The 26,015-nt window shown below is 54.1% G+C and overlaps 1 protein-coding gene across 1 annotated transcript; it reads right to left on the bottom strand.

Moving 5' to 3' along the window:
- Positions 1–1,206: 1,206 nt before the first annotated feature.
- On the bottom strand, positions 1,207–20,855 carry PLAT (plasminogen activator, tissue type). The gene is made up of 14 exons (XM_004592747.3): positions 20,684–20,855; positions 11,530–11,620; positions 9,692–9,734; positions 8,447–8,584; positions 8,040–8,150; positions 7,669–7,843; positions 6,438–6,533; positions 5,913–6,083; positions 5,547–5,632; positions 4,427–4,622; positions 4,201–4,337; positions 3,885–4,025; positions 3,270–3,436; positions 1,207–1,474 (listed from the first exon to the last, which is right to left on the bottom strand). The coding sequence occupies exons 2-14, from the start codon at positions 11,584–11,586 to the stop codon at positions 1,316–1,318; spliced, it is 1,677 nt and encodes a 558-aa protein (XP_004592804.2). The 5' UTR covers positions 11,587–11,620; positions 20,684–20,855; the 3' UTR covers positions 1,207–1,315.
- Between the last annotated feature and the right edge of the window lie 5,160 nt (positions 20,856–26,015).

A 26,015-nucleotide genomic window follows, 5' to 3' on the forward strand; every position in this document is an offset into this window, starting at 1 on the left:
CCCACCTTTCAATGTCGTAGGAAGGCCCGAGAGAAGTGGAGAGCTGCACTGTTTGTGCAAACACACTTGTGGGGGTTGGACTGGCAGCTCATTCTTCCTTAATGAGTGGCAAAGCAAAATAGGATTTTGTGTGTGTGTGTGTGTGTGTGTGTGTGTGAACAGGACACTGGCACTGGCTGCTGGGCTGTACCATCCATGGAACTTCTCATCACCACAACGCCTACCAAGCACAAAGTCCCCCACTAGTGTGACCACTGCCCTCCCGTCGCCACTTGCCTAACTGCCCCTGCCTGTTATGCTCTACATGGCCCTGAGCTGACAGCCAAGGTCCGACCCAAGCTTCAGGCCAACCTTGCCACATACTCCTCATGCTGGACGCTCACATGTCCACCAGCCTTCCTGCCACCTGTCTACCAGCCCAGAGCCCTACCCTGATTCTGTTTTTTTATCCGTAGGATTCTCCCAATCCCTCTGAAGTCAGCTGAGTCACCGTGACTCTGGCCCGGCTCCATCCTGCCTCCTTGTCGTTTGTTTATCTAAACCAGGTGTCGTCCCCTCCCTCCTCCCTTTTCTGCTCACCCTGGCACCTGGTGTACTGCTTGGTGATAAGCAGCGAGGACCCAACATGTGGGATGCATACGAAAAAGCCAAGTAGACACACCGAGATGGGGGCCCTGGGGTGGTAGAGATGACAAGGCCATTCCATTCTGGCATGGGGGGAAAATGTGACAAAGATATCTACATTTATTATTATTATTTTTTAAAGATTTATTTACATTTATTATTTAGGTTTATCATAATACAGGGTGGTGGCAACAGACAGGAGCAAGGAGAAAGGATCTATAACAATATGCTACAGCCTAGTTTTTACCAGTGATCTGAATGGTAACAATTATCTCCATTGCCCACAAAAGATTTACACTGTACACAAACGTAACAAAGGGGGAGGGGGCGGGATACCTGATCTGAAGGGTGGTTTGGCCCAACCCGGGCCCTCGGGCCAGCCCGAGTTCACCCCAGCCACAGGAGTTGGCTCTGGGGATTGCAACTGTACTTTCTACTCCTCCAGCTGCTGCACCACCTCCTGCTGGAAGGACCCAGTAGCTGCAGACTACTCAGGATGAGCTGGTCTCACAGGAGGATATGCCAGGAGGAGTGGCCTAATTCATCAACCTTCCGTCCACCTGATACCCTATAAAGTCAACCTGGGGACATGCTCACTAGTCCCTCCCTTGTGGACTCTCCCCCACAGCTGCCCTGTGCCTTGATGTGCCTCTTGGTCTTGGGAAGAGGATGAGGGGGCTGTGTCGTCCACTCAGGGCTTCATGTGTTGCTGAATCCAGTTCAGGTAATTGGTAACCTTGGTGTAGACGCCCGGCAGGTCCTTCTCCCCACATCCTTCTCCCCAGCTGATGATGCCCAGCAAGATCATGTGTCCATCCTTCATACACACCAGGGGGCCCCCTGAGTCACCCTGCAAGAGAAGACACCCTGTAAGCGAAGCGGAAGATGGGGGCGGGTGTCCAGAGCCTGGCTGCTGTATTCTTCAAGGTGCTGAGTTCAGACAAGGCCGATGTCATGTCAGCTAACTGGGTCCTGTGCCTATCTGCTCTGACCTCACCCAGGCAATTGCAGGCAGGATTTGAAATTCAATAAACTGGGGTGGGCACTATGGCATGGTAAATATAGCCTTCATCTGGGGCACCGGCATCCCATATTGGGACCTGTTCTAGTCTCAGCTGCCCCACTTCTGATCCAGCTTCCTGCTAATGCACCTGGGAAAGCAGTGGAGGATGACCTAGTATCTGGATCCCAGAACCCATGTGGGGCACTCAGAAGATGCTCCAGGCTCCTGGCTTTGGTTGTGGCCACTAGGAGATTGAACCAGTGAATGGGAGATCTTGTCTCTCCCTCAGTCTATAATTCTGCCTTTCAAATAAACATCTTTTTAAAATGCTGATTAAGACACCCACACTCTGAACCTGAGTATCTGGGGTAGGGCCCAGCTCCACTCCTGACTCCAGTAGCAGGTGACAGTTCCTGCACCCACAGGGGGACTTGGCCTGGGTTCCTGGCTGCTAGCTTCAGCCCCAGGTTCTTTGGACTTTGTGGGAAGTGGACCAGCCAGTGGGAATTCTGTCCATCTGCCTCTCCACTACATTAGTATGGATGTCACAAGATGGGTCTTGTGTTTTACTCCAGGCACACAGGTGGGCCGCTGCTTCACTCCACACCCAGCCTGGTGCCTGACGGGTGGTTTCCAAGGAAGTCACACACAGTGGGACTGCAGAGGTAGTCAAGGGTACTGGCAGGAGATCAGGGGGATGGCTGGTAGACACCCATCCCATCCCCAGAGGCCTCAGTGCAAGAGCCGAGTCCCACTCCTTCCCAACCCCAACAGAGAGCCCGGCATGTGGTCAGCACAGATGCCCGGCAGTAGCCATCCCTCAGCTGTACTTAGGCCTTCACACCAGCACTGTGAGCTGCAAGGGCCAATTCTGGTCAGAATAGCAACACACAGGCCGACATTGTGGCGCAGTGACTGAGCCGCTGCCTCCAGTGCCTGCACCTTGCATCACAGCGCAGGTGTGAGGCGCCAGCTGCTCCACTGCTCACCCAGCTCCCCACTAATGCACCTGGGAAAGCAGCAGAGGATGGCCCCAGTGCCCCGCACATGGGAGACCTGGATGGAGTTCCAGGCTCCTGGTTTCAGACAGGTCCAGTCCTGACTTTTGTGGCCATGTGAGGATTGAGCCAATCCAATGAATGAAAGACATGTGTATGTGTGTGTGTGTGTCCCTGTGTCTGCCACGCTACCTTTCAACTAAACTAAAATAAATAAATAAAGGAATTTCGACCCAAAGAGTCTAAATGTTTGCTTCCCCGTTGTGTTAGCACTGACTAGGAGCTTGTAAAACTCACTGCCAGCATCCTAGCAGCTCACCTGTCACCCCTCGCCCCTTCCCAGGCCGCTTTCCTAGTGCCCCAGAAGCCAAGGACATGTCCTTCACTTGAGTCTCCTCCCCAGCTCCATCACTTCACAGTGCCCTGGCTGGCCTGGGGCCCACAGAAAATCCCACTCTGGGTGGAGCTTCCTGTGCAGCCACTGGGGAAATTTCCTGCACCGCAGATGTCTTGGTGGAGGTGACTTTGATCTTGCTCCAGCGGCTTTGTTCCAGGGGTGGGGGTGGTGCGCTGGCCAGGACCCAGTCCCCTCCTGGCTGGAACCTGCAGCAGGCCCAGGAGCCTCCCTTCCCTTTACCATTTACCTTGCAGGCATCATGCAGGTTGACTTCGTTGCCTCCGGTCCGGGTGTCTCCAGCACACAGCATGTTGTCCGTGACAGTCCTATTCCTCAGATACTGGGGGGTGCAGCGGTTGGCGGGGTACAGCCGCACGTGTGCCTCCTTCAGCTGCTCCGAGTAGTACAGAGATGCTGCGGGAGATGGGAGGCGCGTTATGAAGTTTAGGAGCTTGGCGGGAAAGGGTCCAACAGTAGCTTGGACGCCCCGCTGGGAGGGGGGGATCCTAAATCCCCTCCTGGCATTCAGAATTCAGTCACCCCCTCCACCAGCGAGCAAATGGGCTTTGGGAAGGCTAGAATAGATGTTCACACTCAGGTTCAAGCAGCTAATAAGTGCATCATGAATATGACGAGCCCCAGGCTGTGGTCCAGCAGCCCAAACTCGCAAACCCCAGGCTCTGCATCTGAGGGCAGCATCCCTGCCACCTGAGATGTGCACTGTTCGTCGGCTGAGAGGTGGAGCAGGTGGACACGTGCCCGCGGTGTGTGGGGGAGGACAGAGCAGCGTGTCCCTTCCTGCGTGGGATGGGCCGCCCTGCCCACGGCAGAGGCGGGCTACCTACCACTTTTTGGCACTTACACTCCTCGTGTTTGCCGTAGCCTGACAGCTCACACTCGGTCCAGTCCTGCAGCTGCAGGCTGGCTTCGGGGAGGCAGACCGGACGCACGTAGAGGCTTTCCTGAGCACAGGACGATGAGGCCGATTTCAGCTTTAGCAGCGCTGTGAGGGCGAGTGAGCAAGAGTGAGGAAGAGGATGAGCCGGGGCGGGACGAGGAGGATGGGCTGGAAGAGCTGGCTGGGAAGGAGCAGGATGGTGGCGGAGGCGGAAGAGTGTGTGAGCACAGAGATGAGGGGGCGCACCTTTCCCCTGGGGTGGAGCATGATGGCGTCTTACCGATGTCGTTGTCGAAGGTATTATCGTCAAATTCCTTGTGCATGGTGTACTTCTCCACCTCAAACGTCTGTTCTTGCGGGGCAGGTGCCAGGGTGTATGTTCTGCCCAAGACCACCTTAAGCCGCTGCTGTGGGAAGCTGTGGGGGCGGTGGAGACACAGCCTCGGGATGTAGGCTTTGGCAGATGTGGGGAGAGAGGATGCCCCCTGGTCCGCCCAGCCCCTCACCTGTCCTGGAAGCAGTGGGCCGCCGACAGCACCCAGCAGGAGCCGATCAGGATGCCCCCGCACAGGAACCGCTCCCCCGGCGACCTCCGGTGGTTGGTGAAGATGGCGGCCTGCCAGGGGTGCGCAGTGATGTTGGCGTACAGTCCCCCCTTGATGCGGGGCTGTGGCTGCTTGTCCTGCCTCAGGCCACACGTGGCTGCGGGAGGATAAGAAGTGAGGCCTGTAGTCACTGCCCACAGGGCCGGGGGCGGGGCAGATGGGCCGGGTGGGGGGAAACAGCCTATTAATCAAAGCCCTCCTGCATGACCACCTGCTGGTGGAAGGGGGCAAGGCTGAGCTGCTGCCAAGGTCCCCGGGAGTACCCCCCCCCCCACCCCCGCCGCAGGCTGGACTCTCCACCAGGTTTGGCTGCTCCTTCCTCGGAGCAGCTTGGGAAGCCATGAAGTGCCACAGCTGCCCTGCCTGTCCTGCCAATCCCAAGCTCTTGGCAGAGGGGCGGGGTGAGCTCAGGAGGAAGGCTCCGTGCAGGGCCCAGGCTGTGTGCTCCCTGCCCAGGGGGACTGGAGGAACGTGGCAGTCCAGCCCCGGACTTGCAGGAATCCAGTCTGCCTCTTGTTTCAGCTGCATCTGCCTTTCCCCACCTCACTACTCAGGAGCCTGTGAGGTTGGGATCAGGGTGCAGGAGGCGGAAGCCTTCTGGGTGCACGTCAGGCCAAGGCAGTCAGGGAGCCCCCCAGGACCACCCGGAGCCCAGGGAGCTGGGCCAGGCCCAGTGACTTTAGAGAGATGACTTCTGGGCATGGAAGGGGACCTCTCCTCATGTGGTTGTCTGGTGCTGGCGCCTTGTCATCTAAGAAGTGAGACCCTTCCTTCTCCTCATCTTCCCTTTCTCCCTGCCCTCCCATCATCCCCGCCCATGGCACACGTGGACACAGGGACATGAGGCCACCCCCAGCTCAGCTCCTGCACCTGCCAACCCATTCCCTGCCCAGACCAGGCCTTCCTGACAGTGACTGGCTGTGAAGAGCCGGAGTGAGGGGTGGAGGGCGGGGGGTGGTGGTGATGGGGTGATGGGGGACGGGCCAGGGGAAGTGAGCCCACGCTGGGGCGTGGCCCTTACCGCACTGGGGTACATCGCAAAATTCCCGCATCGGCCTGCGGTTCTTCCACACGTGGCACCAGGGTTTAGCAGCCCCATTTGGGTTCCTGGATGATAAAGGAGGTGAAGGTTTCCATCATGGGAACAGATAGAGGCTCAGTCAGCCTACAGTTGACGACCTGAGCTGGGAACAAGGTTGGGGTGTCTGGTGGGTGAGGAGGTGCCCTGGCTCTTGTCAGTTTGGGCTCCTTTTGCACCCCGTCCCTAACGTGCACTGCTTGCCCTCTCCCCCCTCCCCACCCACGCCTCCCCCTCTTCCCCTTCCCCCCCCACACCCTGGCACTCACTGTTTGCCTCCCCTGGCCCCCTCTGCCCGATCCTGCGCACCTGCAGTAGTTGTGCCGGCCCAGGCCTAGGGCCTCTGCGTTCCTGTGCCAGGCCGTGTACTGCTTGTTCCTGAGGAGCATGGAATCCCATTGGAGGCAACTGGTACCCGACAAGGTTTGACTGTGGGTGCCACGGTACGCCTGCCCCTTCCCGGAATAGCACTCTCCGTCTCTCCCTGGAACGAAAGGAACCTCTGTGCTGAAACGACATCTCCTAAATGTGGGAATGGGCCAGCTGGGGGGCCTGCAACACACCGCTGCCTGCACAAAACCCGGAGAACACTGGAAGTGGGAGAAAATCCATTCTTTCTGGAAAGAACTGGAAGCCACTGACTCACTCCCACCCTCCCCCTTGTCTGTCTGCGGAGGCCCAGAGATGACCTCAGGACCAAATGGCCAGAAGTCAAGCCTAGGAGAGGCCTTCTGTCTCCCGGGCCTTCCTGGGCTGCAGGACTGTCAGCCTGGGCCTCCTGGATTCCTCCCATGGGAGATGCTGGAGCTGGGCGGGGTGGGGCAGGGCTGCCACTTACCCTTGGGACAGATTGGTGTGCTGCAGAACTCTGGGATGTATGTCCCTGTCTTGAAGACATAGCACCAGGGCTTCACGTCTTTGTCTGGGTTTCTGGAAAAAAGCAAAAACTAAAAATAAAAAACAGCCGGGGAAGTTGACGGTGGAACAGCGTGTTTATGCTCCACCTGTAACATTCCCTATGGACACCAGTTCAAACTCCCTGGCTGCTCCACTTTTTAAAAAAAAGATTTATTTATTTACTTTTAAAGATTTATTTTTATTTTCATTACAAAGTCAGATAAACAGAGAGGAGGAGAGACAGAGAGGAAGATCTTCTGTCCAATGATTCACTCCCCAAGTGAGCGCAATGGCTGCTGGTGCTGTGCCTATCCAAAGCCAGGAGCCAGGAGCTCCTCCAGGTCTCCCACATGGGTGCGGGTCCTAAGGCCCTGGGTTGTCCTTGACTGCTTTCCCAGGCCACAAGCAGGGAGCTGAATGGGAAGTGGAGCTGCCAGGATTAGAACCAGCGCCCATATGGGATCCTGGCGTGTTCAAGGCGAGGACTTTAGCTGCTAGGCCACGCTGCCGGGCCCAGATTTATTCATTTTTATTGCAAAGTCGGATATATACAGAAAGGAGGAGAGACAGAGAGGAAAATTTTCCATCCGCTGATTCACTCCCCAAGTGGCTGCAATGGTCAGAGGTGGCGCCTATCTCAATCAGGAGCCAGGTGCAGGGTCCCAAGCCTTTTGGCCATCCTCCACTGCTTTCCCAGACCACAAGCAGTGAGCTGGATAGGAAGCGGGTCTGCCAGGATTAGAACCGGCGCCCATATGGGATCCTGGCACGTTCAAGGCGAGTATTTAACACTCTAGGCCACCCTGCCGGGTCCTCTGTTCCACTCTTCTTTCAGCTCTCTGCTAAGGCACCTAGCAAAGCAGCAGCGGATGGCCCAAGTACTTGGGACTCCTACACCCAAGTGGGCCACCTGACAGAGTCCCTGGCTTTGGCCTGGGCCAGCCTTGGCTGATGAGGCCATTTGGGGAGTGAACTAACATATGAAAGATCTCTGTCTCTTTCCTCCCTCTCGCTGTATGGCGTTTCTATTTATTTACAATAAATGGAATAAATCCCCGACCCCATCCCCGCAGACCCCTGCTTGCAGCCAAGAGCTTTCTTAGGACAAGCACATCCCAACCACAGCACTTTGGTCCCAGATCCACTCCTGGGCCTGGGTCTCCCTCACCTGCAGTGGTTGTGGTTCCCCAGGCCCAGCTGCGGGGCATTGGGTCTCCGCCCATTGTAGGGTTTCATGACCAGCCACTTGCTGTTCCAGTTGACACACTCAGCCCCGCTCTCCGAGGTGCTCCAGGTTCCCCTGTAGCCGATGCCCTTGTCCCTGTAGCACTTGGTCCTGGTATCTGCTCGGGGGCAGGACCCACATCATCTCAAGCGCCCAGGCCCTCTGTCGTTTGGGTTTGCAAATATCCGCACATCCGCCCACCCCACCCACCGACCCCTCACCTGGTCCCTCCCTGGCCCAGCCCCTGCTCTTGGCCACCACCACCTGGGCAGATGCGGAGTCAGGAGTGAGGTCCCTCACTCATACCCACTCACCTACGTCACAACGCTTCCCAACAAATCCTTCAGGGCACTGGCAGACGAAGTCTGAGAAGTGCTGCGCCTGCCAGCAGGTGCCCCCGTTGAGACAGCGTGGTTCACTGCAGCCTGCAGAGCCAACACAAGGTCTGAGAGTGCCCATGCTGTGCAGCCTGGCTCCTCCCAGCAGACCTTAAAGCAGGTGCCATCTCCCCACGCCCACTTCTACAGATGGGTCCCCGAAACAGGAGCGCAGCGCAGAGCAGCCGCTAGCCTCACTCCGGAGGTCGCTAGAATCACTCCAGTTCACTCTGACCTTCCTCTTCGCTGGAGGCGGAGCGTGTTCCAGAAAGGGATCTCTGAGCGGATCTGAGGGGAAGCCCCTGAGCTCTCCCTCCCCCAGGTGAGCGGGAAGCTGTACGTACTTTTTACAGGCACCGAATGGCACCGAGGTCCACTGCTGGTGCACCGACAGTATTCAACCCGGTTGCTTCGCAGCGCAGGGCGCAGCCACGACTCCAGTAACTGGAATGTCAGCTGCATCCGCTGCTCCACGCAGGTCACTACGACAGAGGAGGGGGCCAGCCGCTTAGCACACAGCTCTGAGAAGAGGTTCAAGGGCTCCTCCTTGCCATTCCAGGGCAGATCCATTTATTTCAAAGCCAGAGTGAGAGAGATATGCCTGCCATCCAGTGGTTCACTTCACAAATGGCCACAATGACCAGGAGCCTGGAGCTCCAGTAGGGTGTCCTTTGTGGGTAACAGAAACCCAAGCACGTGGGCCATCCTCCACTGCTTTCCAAGCTGCATTAGAGGGAGCTGGATAAGAAGCAGAGCAGCTGGAACTTCAGCTGTGGCTCATATGGGATACTTGGGGGTTGCAGGTGGCCGCCTAACCTACCGCACTGCAACACCAACCCCCACCATAGTTTTTGATCTCTGAGTATCATCACACAGAAGTGATTGTATTCTGCCTTAGTGTTCAAAAATATACACATTTTAGCTTGGAGGGGGAGGTAAAAATTGTGCTATTCTTAGTTAACCATTATTTTTGGCTAATTTTTTAGGTGAACACAATTGAATTACTCCCATTCACGTTCGCTTCCATGTTGGTGTTCTTCAGTTAGAATGCCATTTTGTAGAAGTGACTTGGAACCGACTGAAGTAGCAGCACACGCTCGCTGTCACAGCCAGGTTTGTCACACCTGTGACCTAGTTGGTGCTTCACTGTCACTCAGGTGTCACAGACCCCAGCAGCCAGCTCAGGAAGTTGGACTGGGGCTGGGCGGAGCCTCCTGTGCCTGTGCACAGTTCCCTACTAGCCTGGGCCTCCTAGGATGAGCCTCAGCTCCCTGGAGCCACCTCTGGCTTTGCAGAGACAGGAAGCCTGCAGGATCACGGCCTCTTGCTCTTTTACAAAACTATAGGAAACTCTGGGGACGGAGGCAGGGCTGACTCCTGCAAGAAGGCGGTGAGGCCCAGGACAACCTGGCCTGCCGTCTCCGTACCTCCGAGTCACACTTCTGAGCCGCAATGTGACTGGCGTCTGAATGTGACCAAGCAGGCAGCCCGCCCGCACAGAGCCTGGGGGACTCTCCCCAGCCTGCGAGGGCCCCTCGGCGTGGCCCTGCCCTTCTGGCATCCCGTGCATCCTGGCTGTGCCATCTCACCTTGGGAGGACCTGGCTCCTCTTCTCACCCGTGGGTGCGTTTCCTGCAGAGACACCAGGGATGGAGTAGGGTCAGCCATACTGAGTCCTCAGAACCAAAATGGAAAGGAGCGGTAGAGGGTAGGCTGGCCATGCACCTGCCAGGCGCGTGTCTGGACTGCTGCCTCGGGGAGCCAGCCCCCAAGGACCACCCATACGCTGCCTCGTCCAGCTCAGTGCCAGCCCAAAGGACTTTCGGAATGCCATAGTTACCTGCCACTGATGTCCAGGATGCGCTTATGCCCTGGGCCACTGAGCACTGACATGTGGCTACTATGACCAAAACTGGAACCTCTAACCTTACCTATTTTCAAGTAACCTTGCATTACTATTTTTTTAAAAAAATTTATAATTTGTTTTATTGGAAAGGCAGATCAGATTTACAGAGAGGAGAGACAGATCCTCCATCTGCTGGCTCACTCCCCAAATGGCCACAACAGCCAGTACTGAGCTGATCCAAAGCTAGGAGCCAGGAACTTCCTCTGGGTCTCCCACACGGGTGCAGGGTCCCGAGGCTTTGGGCCAGCCTCCATTGTTTTTCCAGATCCTATGCAGGGTGTTGGATGGGAAGTGGAACAGCTGGGATCCCATGTGGGATCCTGGTGCTTACAGTGGGGGACAGGGAGGAATTAGCCAATTGAGCCGTCACACAGGTCTACATTATTATTTTTTTAAAGGAGACTTATTTGTTTATTGGAAACTCAGAGTGAGAAAGAGAGATCTTTCATCTGCTGCTACAAGGCCACAGAAGCCAGGGCTGGGCCAAGATGAAGCCCAGAACCTGAAAGTCCATCTGGATCTCCCACAGGGGCACAGGGGCGCAGGGGCCTGTGCACTTGGGCTGCCCTCCACTACTTTCCCAGACATATCAGCAGGGAGCTGGATGGGAAATGGAGCAGCCTGGACTTGAGCTGGTACCCACATGGGATACCAGCACTGTAAGCAGAAGCTTAACATGCTGTGCCACAGTGCCAGCCCCAAAGATTACATCAGAACAGCAGCAGACTGTGGCCAGCAGCTACCACATGGGCAGTCCTGCTTCTCCCTTGTCTAGAACCCTGCTGTAGGGGCATTGCTGCTTTGGCCCTCTAGGATACCCCCGTGAGGTCAGGCACCTTCTGCCCTCTCAGGGGACAGCTGTCTGCTCCTGTGGCTGGCAGCCTGTGTACCGCCTTGGACTGATGAAAACATAGGCTTGGACGGCTTCAGAGAAGGCTGGTGGGGGCGGGGCTAAGAAATGCCCAGGTGCCAGCCACAGGGAGCAGCTGCTTCCCTTCTGTTCCTGGCCTCTCTGCATCCTCTCTTTCTCTCTCTTTCTCTCTCTCTCTCTCTCTCTCTCTGTGTCTCTCTCTGTGTCTCTCTCTCTCTCTCTCTGTCTCTCTCTCTCTCATATTTAATCGAGACACAGACCAACAGAGCAAGAGCTCATCTACTACTTTATTCCCCAAATACCCACTAGGACCAGGACTAGCCTGGGTCAAAGCCAGGAGCCAGGAATTCAATGCAGGCCTCCCACGTTAGTGGTCCAGATAGGACTTCTTGAGCCACTGCTGCTAACCTCTCCATCCCCAATCCCCCTCTTGCACCCTCCCCACCAAGGCTGCATTAGCAGGAAGCTGAACTCCAGCAGTGGAGCTGGGATTTGAACCCAGGAACCCTAAGTGTGGGGTCTAGGTATCCTGATGGGTGTCTTCTCCACGAGGCTAAAGCCTTGCAGTCATGCTACAGCATGGCTGTGGACTCCCAGTTCCATGGAGGGCTGTCTGGGGGCATGGCAGTCCCGTGGGGCTGGACACTCACCTGGCTGGCTCTGCAAAGCAGCAGCACACACAGGAGCCCTGCAGCCACCAGGTGCATCCTTCCTGCGTCTCTTGGGAGAGTTCCGGCAGTGCTGCAAACACAGGGAGGAGAGCTGAGTGATGTGGCGGAACAGTGCAACATGCGCAGTGCGGGAGCCTGGCACCGCATCAGGTGCCTCCAGCACCTGCCCCCACATGAGAAACGCCAGCACAAGGCATAATGGTTGGGATGTAATATTTAGAAAAGATTTATTTTACTTGAAAGAGTTACAGAGGGAGGACAGAGAGAAAGAATTCTTCCATCCTCTGGTTCACTCCGCAAATGCTGCAATAGCTGGAGGTGGGCTGATCTGAAACCAGGAGCTTGTTCCAGGTCTCCCATGTGAGTGCAGGAGCCCAAGGCTTTGGGCCGTCCTCCACTGCTTTCACCATGTCCTCCCGCCTCTCCTGACAGCTGCTCTAGCCACTCCCAGCTCCCAGTGGCCCTGCCCCTCTCTCTCCTGCCCCCAGTCACTTCCAGTTAGGTTACCTGAGCCACCGTTGCTGCCTGGGGACAGGGTCCAGGACCAAGGTCTAAACACAGGAACCCTGACGAGGGATGCGCGGGCATCCTAACTGTGGGGCTGGCTGCCCCGTCTAAGCAGGAGCCTCTTGAAACTGGGCTGGTTCTTCCCTGGGCTGCTGGTGACCGGCAGACACTGTGGGCGGGGCGTACAGGTGTCTCTTAGGGACAAGGGACTCAGTCAGGAACCCAGAGGCCGCTTCTCAGCCACACCCCTCTTCCAAGGACTGCTGACCTCCCTCAGCCCCGCCCTGCACCCAGCGTTTGAAGCAAATGCAAGGCCAGCTTGCAGCCTTTGTTTCTTTTTTGCCTGCTCAGGGCAATCTCCCTTGGCTGTAGGGCAGAGCAGGGCAGGACAAGGAGGCAGTTAAACAGAGGGAGCACAGCCCAGACAAGGAATGGGGGAGCACACACTGGGACCTTTGGACCCCGGAAATGGCTCCTTCATTCCATTGCATTTCCCTTTTCGTGAGATTTCCCTTCGCTGTTCTCCTGTCACTTATGATCTTTGCCGAAAACATAACTCTCTGAAGCTTATTTCATCTCTTTGTCCCTGGGGTTCCCCTACTACAGCCCCCTACAAAGTTGGTGGAAAATGAAATGAAAGGACATTGATTTGGGCTGACGCAGTGGCACAGTACACTAAGCTTCTGCTTGCAGTGCCGGCATCCCAAATGAGTGCTGGTTCAAGTCCCAGTTGTTTCACTTTTGATCTAGCTCTCTGCTTATGGACTGAGAGAGTAGTGGAGGATGGCTCAAGTCCTTGGGCCTCTGCACCCATGTGGGAGACCTGGATTAAGATTCTGGTGCCTGGCTTCAGATTAGTTTATCTCTGGCTGAAACCAAAGCCCTATTATGTAGTGGTAGAACCCAGCCTCCTGTTTCCCTTAGCACCAGGTGTCCTTGCTTGCCTTTTATCAGAAGGAATTCACTGACTTCAAGCAGTGACCCAACTGGCCTTACAGGCTCCTAATCACCAGACTGGAGGAGTCATTAGCTGCTCACAAGATAAGAACCTCAATGACCAGTAAGGTCCTGGAGTCACTGGGGTGAGCGAATTTCAGGTCTGAGTAGAATGTAGCTGCCGTATTCATGTAACCCCCAGACCGACGGGCGTCCACTTGGCCATCACGAATCCCTTAAAGAACACGGCATCACTGACCAATCACTGGAAGGTCATGAGTTCCACTGACCAAGCAGGACACACGAGCTGATCACCCACCTCCCAGCCCCAAGTCTCTATATAAGAACCTTTGCCCCAAGTCCTCAGGGAACCCGGGAATTAAGCAACAGCTCCTTGCTCTGGGCTTCGCAGTAAATACATTTTTTCCATCGCTGTTATCTTAGTGATTGCTGTTCTGCGTGTCAAGCAAGCAGACCCAACCAGCAAGCAGACCTAGTTTGGGGGTTCTATAACAATGCCCCCAACCAGCAAGAAGACCCAGTATGGGGGTTCTACAACAATGCCCCCAACCAGCTTGGGGGTATTGTTTGGCAACCTGCTTGTTGTAGCCATTTGGGGAGGGAGCCAGCAGATAGAAAACCTCTCTGTGTCTCTCCTCTGTTTATAAAACCTGCCTTTCAAGTAAAAATAAAAATAAATCTTTTAAAGCAGTGGGCAAGAAGTTACTTTTTAATAGAATCATTAATTTGAATGCAAATTAAATGAAATCCAGGCATAGCCTTCTTGTAGTACGCATAAGACGTCTCTCCATTTGCTGCGAACTTTTGGAAGCCCGGGACAGACCGGCCATGGGGAGGGGTGAGACTCCCGCAGCCACGTGGTGTTCAACCCTTTCCCAGTGAGTGCAGAGATGTGCTGTTGTGGAGTGCAGCTGGCATTGTCGGGACTCCACTGCCACGGGGGTCTCCCTGGCCTCGCCAGGTGGGCAGATGCATGCCATGGGGCAGCACACAGAGGCGGTCCCAGCAGCTGGGAGGAAAAGTTGCTGACCACAGGGGTTAGTCATGGCCCAGCTGGAAGCAGGGGGAAGGGGGAGGAGGCGTCCTGGTTTTGCCTTTGTTAGTAAGGAGATGGGTGTGGAGGGCTGGGGGCAGGGCCGGGAGCAGCAGTGGAGCCTGCAGGAGCAATGCAAGGCTCAGACCAGCCCAGGCCACCACAGCTCCCATCCCCACCCCACAGAGGTGGGACCTGCACGAGGGGTGAGAATCTCAATTCACTTCACAAATGCACAGATTTGATCTTTATTCTCTTCCCTTTGCTGTATTTAAGTTTCTCCCAATCATCACAGAAATAAAAAGAAAGAAAGAAAGCAAGAAAGCGAGGAAGGAAGAAGGGATGAAATGAAGTAGAGCAAAGACCAGGATGGAAGCTGATGCTGAGGGACCCAGGGGCTGGTCCAGGGCTGCAGGGCCCCATGTCCAGGCCTGGAGGGCCCAGCCTAGCCTGGAGAACTGATTTTTTTTTTTTTCAGATTTGCACAAGACATCCTTTGCTGGCAAATATAGTCAGCCAACTCAGGGATGCGCAGACAGTGACTGCATCCGAATTAGAAAGTGAGGGGTGTGGCTTGGCAACAAAGCCCGCTGCCTGGGCGGGCACCTTAGCACTGGACACAGCTGGTTCTCTCAGCTGGCCTGGCTGCTGCTGACACACGATCTGCATGTGTGTGCACGTGTGTGTGTGTGCTGGGGCAACACTGGTTTCCCGCCTGGGTCCTATTGTCTGCACCAGCACAATGATGTCCCCTGGTCCCTGGGGACGGACGGCTGTAGGGGAAAATGGGAACAAGTTTGGCAAGGGGACGAGGGAGAGAACCTAGCTGGAAGCCTCCCCCACTCCTAGGGATGCTCTGTCCTCCAGAGCCAGCGATGACTGTCACGCTGGCAGAGAACTCGCTCATGGTGCCAGCCAGCAGCCTGGTGTTCGGTCCCGCAGCAGTCACATGGTGATGGCACGTGGTGGGCAGCATTATGACCTGATGCTGGGTTGAGCAGAGCAGTAGGATAAGCCAAGGAAAGACCTGGGCATCAGCAGGTGGAGTTTTTTTCTCCTTGTGCCCTGTTAGCCAACCACCCCTGAAATTAGGTAAAGATGACTGAATGACAGTCAATGCACCGCCCTTCCTGGAGGGATTTACAGCTCAAGAAGGCAGATCCGTTCCCAGCGATGCAAACCCCAAGTGGGCTGGATTCTCCCAGGCTTCCTCCAGGAACAGTATTTTGTGGTTTCTGTTGTTGTGAGAACAGACGATGCAATGAGTGTGCACCAGCTGTCTACATGGAAAGTGTAAGTGCTTCGACTACAGCCTTCAACCACATGCTTTGTTTTTGTTTTGTTTTTTGTTAATGCTATGGAAGACAGCGATTGGCTATCAGGGATGCTTCCAGCACCACCTGCCAAGCCACAGATTCTGTATTTCTGAGTGTGAGCCATACAAAGTTGCCCACCTGCCGTGTCAGCCACCAACTGGACTTGGAGTTTGTACTCCCTATCCACAAGAAGGGGCCAAGTGGGAGCAGGGAGGAGATGGCTCTGCAAAGATCAGAGCGCTCGGCTGCCGTAAATGTGGCCAAGCCCTGCCCCACGTGCAGGATTGGCAAGAATTGCTCCCAGTGTTATTTTAGCTCTGTCCAGCTTCTCCCTGGGAATGTTACAGATCCAATCTCTCAGACCCTGACACCCTGAAGTGACTCACACCCTGAGACAAGCAGCACATTCCGATGGCCCTCCACCCCCAACCACCATAGCCCAGTTGGAAAGCAACAGCCAGACAAGAGCTGGCAACGCCCCCATCCCTGAAAACAGCAAAGGCCTGTTTCCAGCTTCGCGACAAGAGGTGAGGGGAGAAGCCAAGGTTTCCAAGTGAACATTTTTTCTCTATTTTACGATCCATTTGAAAGTTACAGAAAGATCTTCCATCCTCTAGTTCACTCTGCAAATGGCTGTCGTGGGTAAGGCTAAGCCAGGCTAAAGCCAGAAGCCAGTAACTCCATCTGACTCTCCTACATGGGGGCAGGGATCCAAGCCTTAGACCATCCTCTGCTGCCTTCCAAGTTGCATTAGCAGGGAGTTGGACTGGAAGTGGAACAGCCAGGACTTGAAATGGTATCGCTATAGGATAGCAGCGACTCAACTCGCCATGCCACATTACAGGCCCCCAAAATCATTTTCAAAAACTACCATCACACAAGTGTTTGCTTAAAAAAGATTCATCATTTGAGAGGCAGAAAAACACAGAGTTTCCCATCTGCTGGTTTATACTTCAGATACCTATGTAGACCAGGTAGGACTGGACTGGGTGGCAATTGGGTGCCAGGAACTCAGTCTAGGACTTCCAGTGGGTTGCAAGGACCCAAGTGCTTGAGCACTCACTGCTGTGCCCCAGGGTGTGTGCATCAGCAGGAAGCTGGTGCCAGAGCCTTAACATTGAGACTGAAACCCACCCCAGACAAAAAATTCTTAATTTTCCAAAAGGCGATTTCTACAGATCAAAGAGCTTATGTGTTTTCTTGAGGAGAGGAATTTGTTTTTTCTAATTTGATCAGTCCAAGTTAGGTGAAGGAAGTAGAATCCTGGTGCCACCCCATCCCCAACGCCATCATCAGAACAGAATTCTCCCCAAAGCAACTTGGAAACACCTGCACAGGAAACTAAGCTATAAAAGCAGCATTTATACCTGTGTGCTTAGCTGTTCATCACTCAGGCACTCCAGTCTTGCTAGGCAACCTGGTTATCTGGAGGTGCCAGGGGGCAGAACCAATCTGAGAATAAAGAAGTCTGTCCTGCCTCCTACAATGAAAAGCAAAGAAAAAAACAAGCCTTTGCTAAATAAACCTAGATCCTTTTGCAGGAAAACAAGGTTTGATGAGCAGAAACCAGCTCCATTAGTCACAGCACTACAATGCAAGCCCTTGGGCCTCACGGGGGCTGCCCAGCCCCGTCCAATCCCTAAAGCAAACATCACTACACACGCAGCCCTCAGATTACGCCTCCCTCCACTTCCACATGGCAAAACCCCCGGATCAGGAAGTGGCCATCAGAAGTTCTCGTTGACTCCTGACATGTCACTGGCCTTCTGAGAGAGGGGCAGCAGAGTACACTGCACTCTGGACAAAAACTGCCCACCTGCCGGCCAACACTGCCCATTTGAGTCAGGAGATCACGCCATGCCTTTACATCTGCTCCATTGCCTGGGCCAGCTTCATTTTATTGTCACAGACAAGACCACTGAACTTCAAGAATGTCTCAGGTGGGTCCAGCACAGTAGCCTAACTGCTAAAGTTCTTGCCTTGTGTGCGCCAGGATCCCATGGGCGCCGGTTCGTGTCCCAAAGGCCCCACTTCCCATCCAGCTCCCTGCTTGTGGTCTGGGAAAGCAGTTGAGAATAGCCCAGGGCCTTGGGACCCTGCACCCGCATGGGAGCCCTGGAAGAAGCTCCTGGCTGTTACTTGGGGAGTGGATCAGTGGATGGAGGATCTTCCTCTCTGTCTCTCCTCCTCTCTGTGTGTCTGACTTTCTAATAAAAATAAACAAATCTTTCAAAAAAGAAAGTCCCAGGTGGCATGCCCCTCCCCCACCCTGTGAGGGGAAGCATGGGGCTCACACACTACAGACTTGATTTTTCCACCCAAATCTGAGCTGCTGCATTCCTCCCCGCCGTTCCCTTGTCTGGCACTTGGCTGGAACGTTCTCAAGGAACTCCAAGTTGACACCCAAGAGCGGCATGTCATAAGAAAGGCAAGGAGCATGGCCCCTGGACTCTCCCCTTGGACCTCCAGTGGCCACTGACAGGTGGTGCTGCACGGGGGAGAGCGAGCCTCCCTGGGCGCTGGTTTCCTGACTTCTGCTGTGCGGAATGGTGGTGATCAGAGAGGCTGGGACTGCGCCTCCTGCAGGCCAGTGCTTACTGTCCCATGTGGCAGGGCAGAGGCCGAGCTACCAGGGGTCCCGGTGGCCCCCAGGGGTGAACATGCGGGTTATCCGTTCAGTTACACATCCCGGATCTCTGCTCACAGACAGGGCCCTGGGAACAGCAGTCTTGTTTCCTTTACTGGCAGTGGTATCTTTTAGCTTATTATTATCAGCATCTTTTTCTATCTGTTTTGTTTTATTTCCTCTTCCCAGGCACCACACCATGCCATGCCAGGGCCACCCTGCACTTTTAGAATGAAGCTGGCATTAGCAGCTGCCACAGCTGGCAGTCCAGGTATCAGGGTGGGCAGGCTTGTGTGTGGAGGATGGCCGGGGAGCAGACCATGTGGATGTTGGACAACCAGAGGCAGCTCCACCAGGAAAATCAGGAAACAGAGGCTTCCCAGAAACAGAAAAAAAAAAAAAAAAAAGCCCGACTCTTTCTCTTGCCCAGTGTAGGTGGTAGTGGCTGGTTCTTGCTACAGCAACTTTCTCTTTGTGAGCTGGTAGGGCGTGTGTTTCTTTTACAGCTATCCTGTGTTCCTCCCTGTTGCCTGTGTCCAGCCTCAGACAGGCTCTAGTTCTTGTCACAGGGATCCCCGCTTCATCTGTCCCTGCATTCCCCCGGGTTGGGGGATGGTTACTATCTGGAGCTGATGGGGTGCCAAGCCGTGCCCAGGCTGGGGCTCTGTGAAAAGGAGCCACACATCTTGGTCCTCAAGCTTACTCAGCGCCCAGGGAGGGGGTGGATGGCAGTGCCATTGTCAGGTGCCCTGCTGGAAGGGCAAGGACTCAGTCTGACCAAAGGGCAGGGGGTGTGGGGGAAGCACGCGGGTTTTTGGATTTTGGGTGGTGTTCTGTCTGGGATCCACAGCACCACTGCAGTTGTCAGATGGATACAACCAACACACATATCCTGAAGCCACCACTTTGCCTTCAAGTGGCAGGCTCTCTGTGCGAGCTGGGTCATAGTTCTAGCACAGCAAGTGAAGTTGCCACCTGTGACCCTGGCGTTCCGAATAAGAGTACCTGTTCAAGTCCCAGCTGCTCCGCTTCCTGTCCAGCTCCTGGCTGATCTGCCTGGAAAAGCCCCAGCAGATGGTTCAAGTACTTGGTTCCCTGCACCCACACGGGAGACCACAATGGAGTCCTACGTTCCTGGCTCCAGCTTGCGCCAGCCCCAGCTGTTGTGGCCATTCAGGGAGTGAATCAATAGATAAAAGATTCTTCTGTCTGTCTCTAGCACTCTGTCTTTCAAATAAAAAAAGAAATCTTAAAAAAAAAAAGATTTGGGAGATTAATAACAGGCCTCAGCAGGATAATAAGCTTTCCCAAAGCAGTGTGCTGTGCTTTTGGCACATGCCAGAGGTGAGCCTGGGCTGTTGGACACGTCCTGTGTGGTCAGCAGCTCTGCTGAGTTGGACCCCAGAGAGCTACAAACTGGTGTCCTGGCTCCTGGGAGCTCACAGAGTTAACAGGATCATTGCCCTTGCTCAGCCAACCCCCAGCTGCCAGAGCTGTCCGGGACCACAAAAAAGTAACTGGGAGTCGCTGGGAACTTGGGAGAACCTGCCAGGACACATCAGAACACATACTCAGATGGTCTAAGGACATCTGAGCAGAGATGAGCCATACGGGACAAAGCCCCACTTCTTGTTTATTGGTTGCTGGTAGGAGTCAGGTCCCGGGCTCGGAGAGCTCAAGAGTAGGAGGCAGCAATGCCAGTAAGCCAGCCAGTAAGTCATGTATTGATTCTAGACTAGCTGGCGTCTAAAGCCCAGCATGAGTCTTCCGAGAACTGCCGGGAAGCCACCTTTGGATTCACAGCATTGTAGATGCTTGAGAGGCATGTTTGTGCACGTGCACACACACACACAGACACACACACACACACACATACCTGTGTTGCCATCCAACAGCTGCAGGGGACCATGGTAATTATTCCCAGCCAGCCACTGGATGCGTCTTTGCCATACACTTCTTTGAGCCACCAGGAAACTCTACCTATGGCCCTTCTCCCTCCCAAGCTGCGCTCAAGAGGCTAAGACAAAGGTAACCACAGTGAAGACCTAGCAGGCCTGCTTGCCTTCCAGCCGAATGCTCTCCCCCTGCTGTAATTGAGAAGCCTTAAACAGAACCACTCTGGTGACAATGCACATGGAGTTAAAAAAATAAACAAAAGTAACCTCTCAGGGAGCCACACTGGCCACTTAGGCACTGGACAAGTGGAGGGGGTGGCATTTTTCTTCATGCTGGCTCACTCCCTCATGGAAACGCATGGCCTGGGAAATCTGCCTGCTTCTCACTTGCGGCCTGTGAATTAAGCACTTGCAGGTGGGTCACCCTTGCACCAGGCTGCTGCCTCCTGGGCTCACACAGCAGGAGTGAAGACAGCCGGACACTCCCATCCTCCAGGCCCCAGGCAGCCGGGAGCTGGCCAGAGCTGATGCTACGCTGGCTGCCTTTAGGTCACGAGGCAGGCTCATTCTTTTTCCTTGACCCTGCACTCTGCGAGCTGGGACAAACACCTCTGAGCTGCACTCATCTCAAAGGGCTGGCCGCCTCACTGCCTCCTCGGCAACATCTCACTTTCTGACCTGATTCCAATCAAGCACCGAGAAGGCTTCTCCTCGGGGAGCAGACTGCAGTCTTTGCGAGGGCTCCCACGGCCCAGAGACTTTGAAGAGAGAAAAGAAAGGCGCAGAAACCCCAGCTTACCGTGCCACTGGCTGCTCTGGCTCGCTGGATCCCGGCAAGGCTCTCCCAGGCTCCTGCAGCCGCAGCTGCCTCCTTTAAGTTTCAAGGCAGGGGGTGGGGTCAGTGGCCCTGGTGGGCGGGCTTGGCGGGTACACCAGCTGGGGGAGCCCTGATGGGGGACAGGCAGGGCGGGGGGCCTATGTTCAGGGGAAGGGGAGCAGAGGAAGTTGGCTGGTGGAAGCAGCTCAGCCTATCCTGGCCTGGAGCCAGCCTGATTATTCACCGCCCTGATGTCATCCAGTCAGAGGGATGGGGGAGTTGGCATCTTAAGAACCGGCTTCCTCTTGGTCCCGCTATGACCTGGAGTGTTTATGGTTAGAAGCAAACACCCCGGGGGCCTGGACAATCTCCATGGGTAGTTCTGTCCCCCTGGAGCTGTTAGAGGCATGAGGCTGCCTCCCAGGCCAGAGTGGGAAGCAGGGCTGGCCCAGCCTCCCCTGCAAAGCGCCCGGGTCCAAGATGTGGTCCCTGAGGCCACTGTGGGTGTGGGTTCCATCTGCCCAGCCATAAAGCTCTTAGAGTGGGGAGGACAAGCGTTTTACTGCCTTGGGAAGCGAGGGATGGCATCAGGGGGCCCTCAAGGTCTCTAAAGAGACCTTTGCTTGAGTGGGACCCCAGGGCAGGTGCGTCCCCAGTCACCCAGCCACACGTTGTCCCTTAAGCTGCTGTTAGCCTTTGTTGGAGTTGTGGACGACTTTGCAGACAAAGTAGGATAGGGTTGGGCAGTGTGTGGGGTTTGACTGCGGTTCTTGCCGTCCTTAGGGACACGACCTCAGTTCAACCTTGCTGAGTCTGTAGTCTGGGTGAAGATAAGAGGCAGGTGGATTTCAAAGTCCTTTGCCCCAACAAAAACATCTTTGGGTTCTGTCCACCTTCTGCAGTACCATTAGGAGATTCATACTTGCCGAGAGATGCGAGAGGTGATTTTGAGGTTGGAAAAATAAGCTAGCTGTGGCTGAAGCCAAATGACTTTTTCACGTTTTTATGGGACTGTAGTCCTGCCCAGAGGATGGTGAGGGGTGAGTTAGTTATGGGACACTGGGGGTGCATTAGCCATGGATGGGTCTTGTCCCACCTGAGCAAGCGCGGCCCGTGATGAGGAGTGCTGAGGGACTTTTTGGTTTGGCCTGACATAGGAATAGCAGTCCTTGGAAAAATAGCCCAACAAAATGAAAAGATGAGTTGTTCTGGGGCAGAAACATTGAAGTTCATGAACATTTTGTTTCATATGTGTGCATGGACTTGAGTTTCTATGGAAGCTGGCTTTTTTCTGAAATCCATAGCTGCCCTAGCATTTGGATGTCGGCTCTAGAAGCCTGGGCACTTGAACATGCAGCGGCCATAGTGAAGACCAGAGCAGGGGAGTGGCAAGAAGGTATTTTTCTGCCTGCAATTCCACTTTTAGGTCTTTAATCATCTTCTTCCCCATCAAATGGAAACCCAAGCCTCCAGGGGGGCAGGTGTGCCTGGGAGGTTTGTGGAGTGGCCGAGCTGGGCAGGCGCTGAGAGGAGGGGTCTCAGGTCTCCCCACTCCCAGGCTGCCCTGGAATCTGCTCAGCCAATAGCGAACATCCACTGAATAAGAGATTGTTTTGTTCTGAAGCCTGTGACCCAGCAGGGGAGGAGGCGGGTGCTGGGAGGGTTGACAGGGTGACAATGGAAACCTTGATTTCAATCAACGGTCACTGCCGGGGAGGGAAAAGAGGCAAAAAAAATGGAAAATAAATCCTGGTGATGTCACCTCCCGGGAAAATGGCACCAAAGCCCAGATAAGGCGCTGCAGTCCCGAAGGATTCTAGCTAGCAACACCCTGCCTATGCCACTACTCCGGTCAGGCCTCTGCCTGAGTCACCCTTGTCAGAGCAGTGGGCTGCAGCTGGCCATCGCCACGCTGAGGCCCTTCCCCATCAACCCAGCGAGATATGAAGTGATTTCTGGGAAGGACCAAGGAGGTGAGCAGGAGCTCCCGACAAGTGCTCGGGGCCAGAGAGCAGCATGGATAAGATTTAGCTTTTGGAAGCATCTGTTGTCTCCAGGGAAGGTGGGGTAAGCGGCACGATAGATTTGAACATGGTCATTCTTACTGATGTATGGTCAAGGCCTTCACCTGGCCAGCAGCTGTTCACCTGTGGGTGAGCTCTGCCAAGTGTGTGAAAGCCACCCCAACGGCAACAGTGCAGGGTGTTGCAGCAGGCTGAAGGCCAGAGACCTCCTGTGGAGGGGTTCAGAGGCCTCTTGCCAGGCTGAACAGACTTCTCCCCAAGTCTGAAATGATTTCCAGGCAAAAAGGTAAATGGCTGGCGGTGTGGCATGGCTGGTAAAGCCACTTCTTGTAGCACAGGCATCCCACATGAGTGCCAATTCCTGCCACAACTGCTCCACTTCCCATCCAGCTCCCTGCTAATGCACCTGAGAAAGCAGCGGAGGATGGGCCAAGTGTCTGGGTCCCTGCACTCCTGTGGGAGACATTGAGAAGCTCCTGGCTCCCGGCTTCAGCCTGGCCCAGCTCTGGCCATTGCGGGTATTTAAGGAGTGAACTAGCTGATGAAAGATCTCTCTCTCTCTCTTCTTTCCTTCTCTCTCTCTTTCTCCCTTTCTATAACTCTGACTTCAAACAAACAAAAATAAAAATCTTTCTCTCTCAAAAAAAAAGATAAAGCAGAAATTTGTGTTATTCTCTTGGAACAATCATCCTTTGGAAATTTTAGTTCAACCAAAAAGATTTGAAATTTATTTACCAGGCAATAGTGTAGTGTAGTGGTGAAAGTCCTCACCTTGAATGCGCTGGGATCCCGTATGGATGCTGGTTCTAATCCCGGCGGCCCTGCTTCCCATCCAGCTCCCTGCCTATCGCCTGGGGAAGCAGTCGAGGACAGCCCAAAGCCTTGGGACCCTGGACCCGCGTGGGAGACCTGGAAAAACTCCTGGATCCTAGCTTCGGATGGGCTCAGCTCCAGCCGTTGTGGCCACTTGGGGAATGAAGCAGTGGATAGAAGATCTTCCTCTCCTCCTCTCTGTATATCTGCCTTTCCAATAAAAATAAATAAATCTTTAAAAAAATAACACAAAATCCATTTACCAGATAATGCTAGATTAAAGCATTGTTTTGACCATCTAAAAATGGAAAATAATGTAGATGGGCAAAAACTGAGAAATCCTATTGTATACATAGATGTTACACAATCAGTGAGAGCCATTACAATGACTGATGGGCAAAAACAGCCAGAAAAGTACCTTGCCCTTCAAAACAGCTGAACACATTTGTGTATAAACTGTCACACAGGCTGTGTCGATACCAAGTAAGTAGAAGGATAAAGATGAGAGGAGTGGGCCCAGCACCATAGCCTAGTGGCTAAAGTCCTTGCCTTGCATGAGCCAGTATCCCACATGGGCACCAGTTCTAATCCTGGCAGCTCCACTTCCCATCCAGCTCCCTGCCTGTGGCCTGGGAAAGCAGTCAAGGACAGCCCAAAGCCTTGGGACCCTGCACCCACATGGAAGATCTGGATTGGCTCAGTTCTGGCTATTGTGACCACTTGGGGAGTGAATCAGCTTACACAAGCTCTTCCTCTGTGTCTCTCCTCCTCTCTGTATATCTGATTTTTTCAATAAAAATAAAGAAATCTTTAAAAAAATGAAAGGAGAACATTGTGGCGGGGTGATTGACAGGTGTCTTTCAGTTCCCTTTGAGTGACTTGCTAGTGCTTGCTGGCTTCACATTGGCCCTGGCCCAGTCTCTCTCCAACACAGGCGCTGGAAGATGGTGGCTTCCCGTGCTAGCCTGTCAGGACAAGGGAGATTTTCTGATGAGATTATCCATGGATTTATTCAAATTACTCTTTGTCATAAAAAAGTTGCATTTGTTTGTGTGAAAGCTGGAGTGAAATAGAGCGGGGAGAGAGAGAGAGATCTTTTATCTGGTGGTTCACTTTCCAAATGAACACAATAGCTGGGCTAGACCAGACTGCAACGAGTCTGGCCTTCCCATGTGGAAACAGGGGTGCGGGGGGGGGCACTAAGCACTTAATCCATTTTTCCCTACTTTCCCAGGTGCATTATCAGGGCGCTGGACCAGAGGCAGAGCAGTTAGTAGGTGTCTCTCTAAAATACTGCCACCACAGGTAGCAGCTTCACTCACCGCACCACAACACAGGACCCTCAAATTCCTCTTAAACAAGTCTACTTTCCAGCGAATTCCTGTTGGACTTTCTGTGTCCTAAAGCCCAGCAACCTGTTGAACTTTGGGGCTCAACTTGGAGGTTCAGTAGTCTGACACTCGGTCCTTGTGGCTGTGTCTTGCAGAGAGTGGGGCTGGAGGTCAGGAAGTTTGTTTGTCGCCCCTGGAATGGGTCACCTGAGCGTGGGCAGGACTGTTTGCCCTGTGGCGTCCATGCACTCTGGATGAGGATAAATTCATGGGCTTGTGACTGTACTCAAGTAAGATAACACGGGGAAGAAAACGCCTGAAGAGGAAGCAGCTGGCTGTTTGTGGTCTACTTACACCACCCCGGAGCAGCTCCAGGCCTCTGCTTGCTCCTGCTCCATCTGCAGGTGGAGAGCAGGTTGCAGGCCTGCCTTTTACTCACTCTTCTAAAATGCTGGAAGGACCCTAAAGATCCCGCACCCCATTCTGCCACCCCCACAGACCTTCTCACTGGCTACTGAGCAAATAAGAGACACACACAAGGGCTCCAATTCAAGCAGACAGTGCGTAACAAACGTTTAGGCAAAGCTCTGCATAGACTTCAAAATATTTTGCATTAGTTAAACTGTTGTTTTCATTCTGTTTTCCTCAGACTTTTGAAGTGCCCTTACCTATTTCTCTTTTAAAAACAATATTATCAGGAGCAGCATAGTGGAATATCAGGTTAAGCTGCTGCCTGCAGTGTCAGTAACCCGTATGAGTTTGTGTCTCAGCTACTGCACTTCTGAGCCAGCTCCCTAGTGATGTGGGAAAGCAGCAGGTTGGCCTGAGTGCTTGTGCCCCTGCACCCACATGGGAGACCCTGATTGCAGTCTATTCTCACCCTGGCCATTGCAGTCATTGCGGGAACAAGTCAGCAGGTGGAGAAAGGATCTCTCTCTCTCTCTCTCTCTCGATTTGTCGGTGTGTATTTCTCTCTGTTTCACATTAGTCTTAATCATTTTTTGCATAAATAATTAACTTGTTGTTGTTGTTGAGATTATTTTGTGGTCCATTCACAGCCCATGACTAGCGGACAGCTAAGGCATGGCTGGAGTTGAGCACCTTGGGGACACTGGAGCCGTGCTCAGGGTTCTGTTCCTGGACTCA

Source organism: Ochotona princeps, chromosome 11, assembly GCF_030435755.1.
Source record: "Ochotona princeps isolate mOchPri1 chromosome 11, mOchPri1.hap1, whole genome shotgun sequence".
NCBI lineage: Eukaryota > Metazoa > Chordata > Mammalia > Lagomorpha > Ochotonidae > Ochotona > Ochotona princeps.

Excerpts from the sequence above, each read along its gene's own strand:
- PLAT (XM_004592747.3), bottom strand. The coding sequence starts at position 11,586 with ATGCACCTGGTGGCTGCAGGGCTCCTGTGTGTGCTGCTGCTTTGCAGA. Across the intron at positions 7,844-8,039 it reads TGGGAAGCGTTGTGACGTAG|ATACCAGGACCAAGTGCTAC; the intron begins GTGAGTGGGTAT and ends GCCCCCGAGCAG. Across the intron at positions 4,026-4,200 it reads TACCTTCGACAACGACATCG|CGCTGCTAAAGCTGAAATCG; the intron begins GTAAGACGCCAT and ends TCGCCCTCACAG.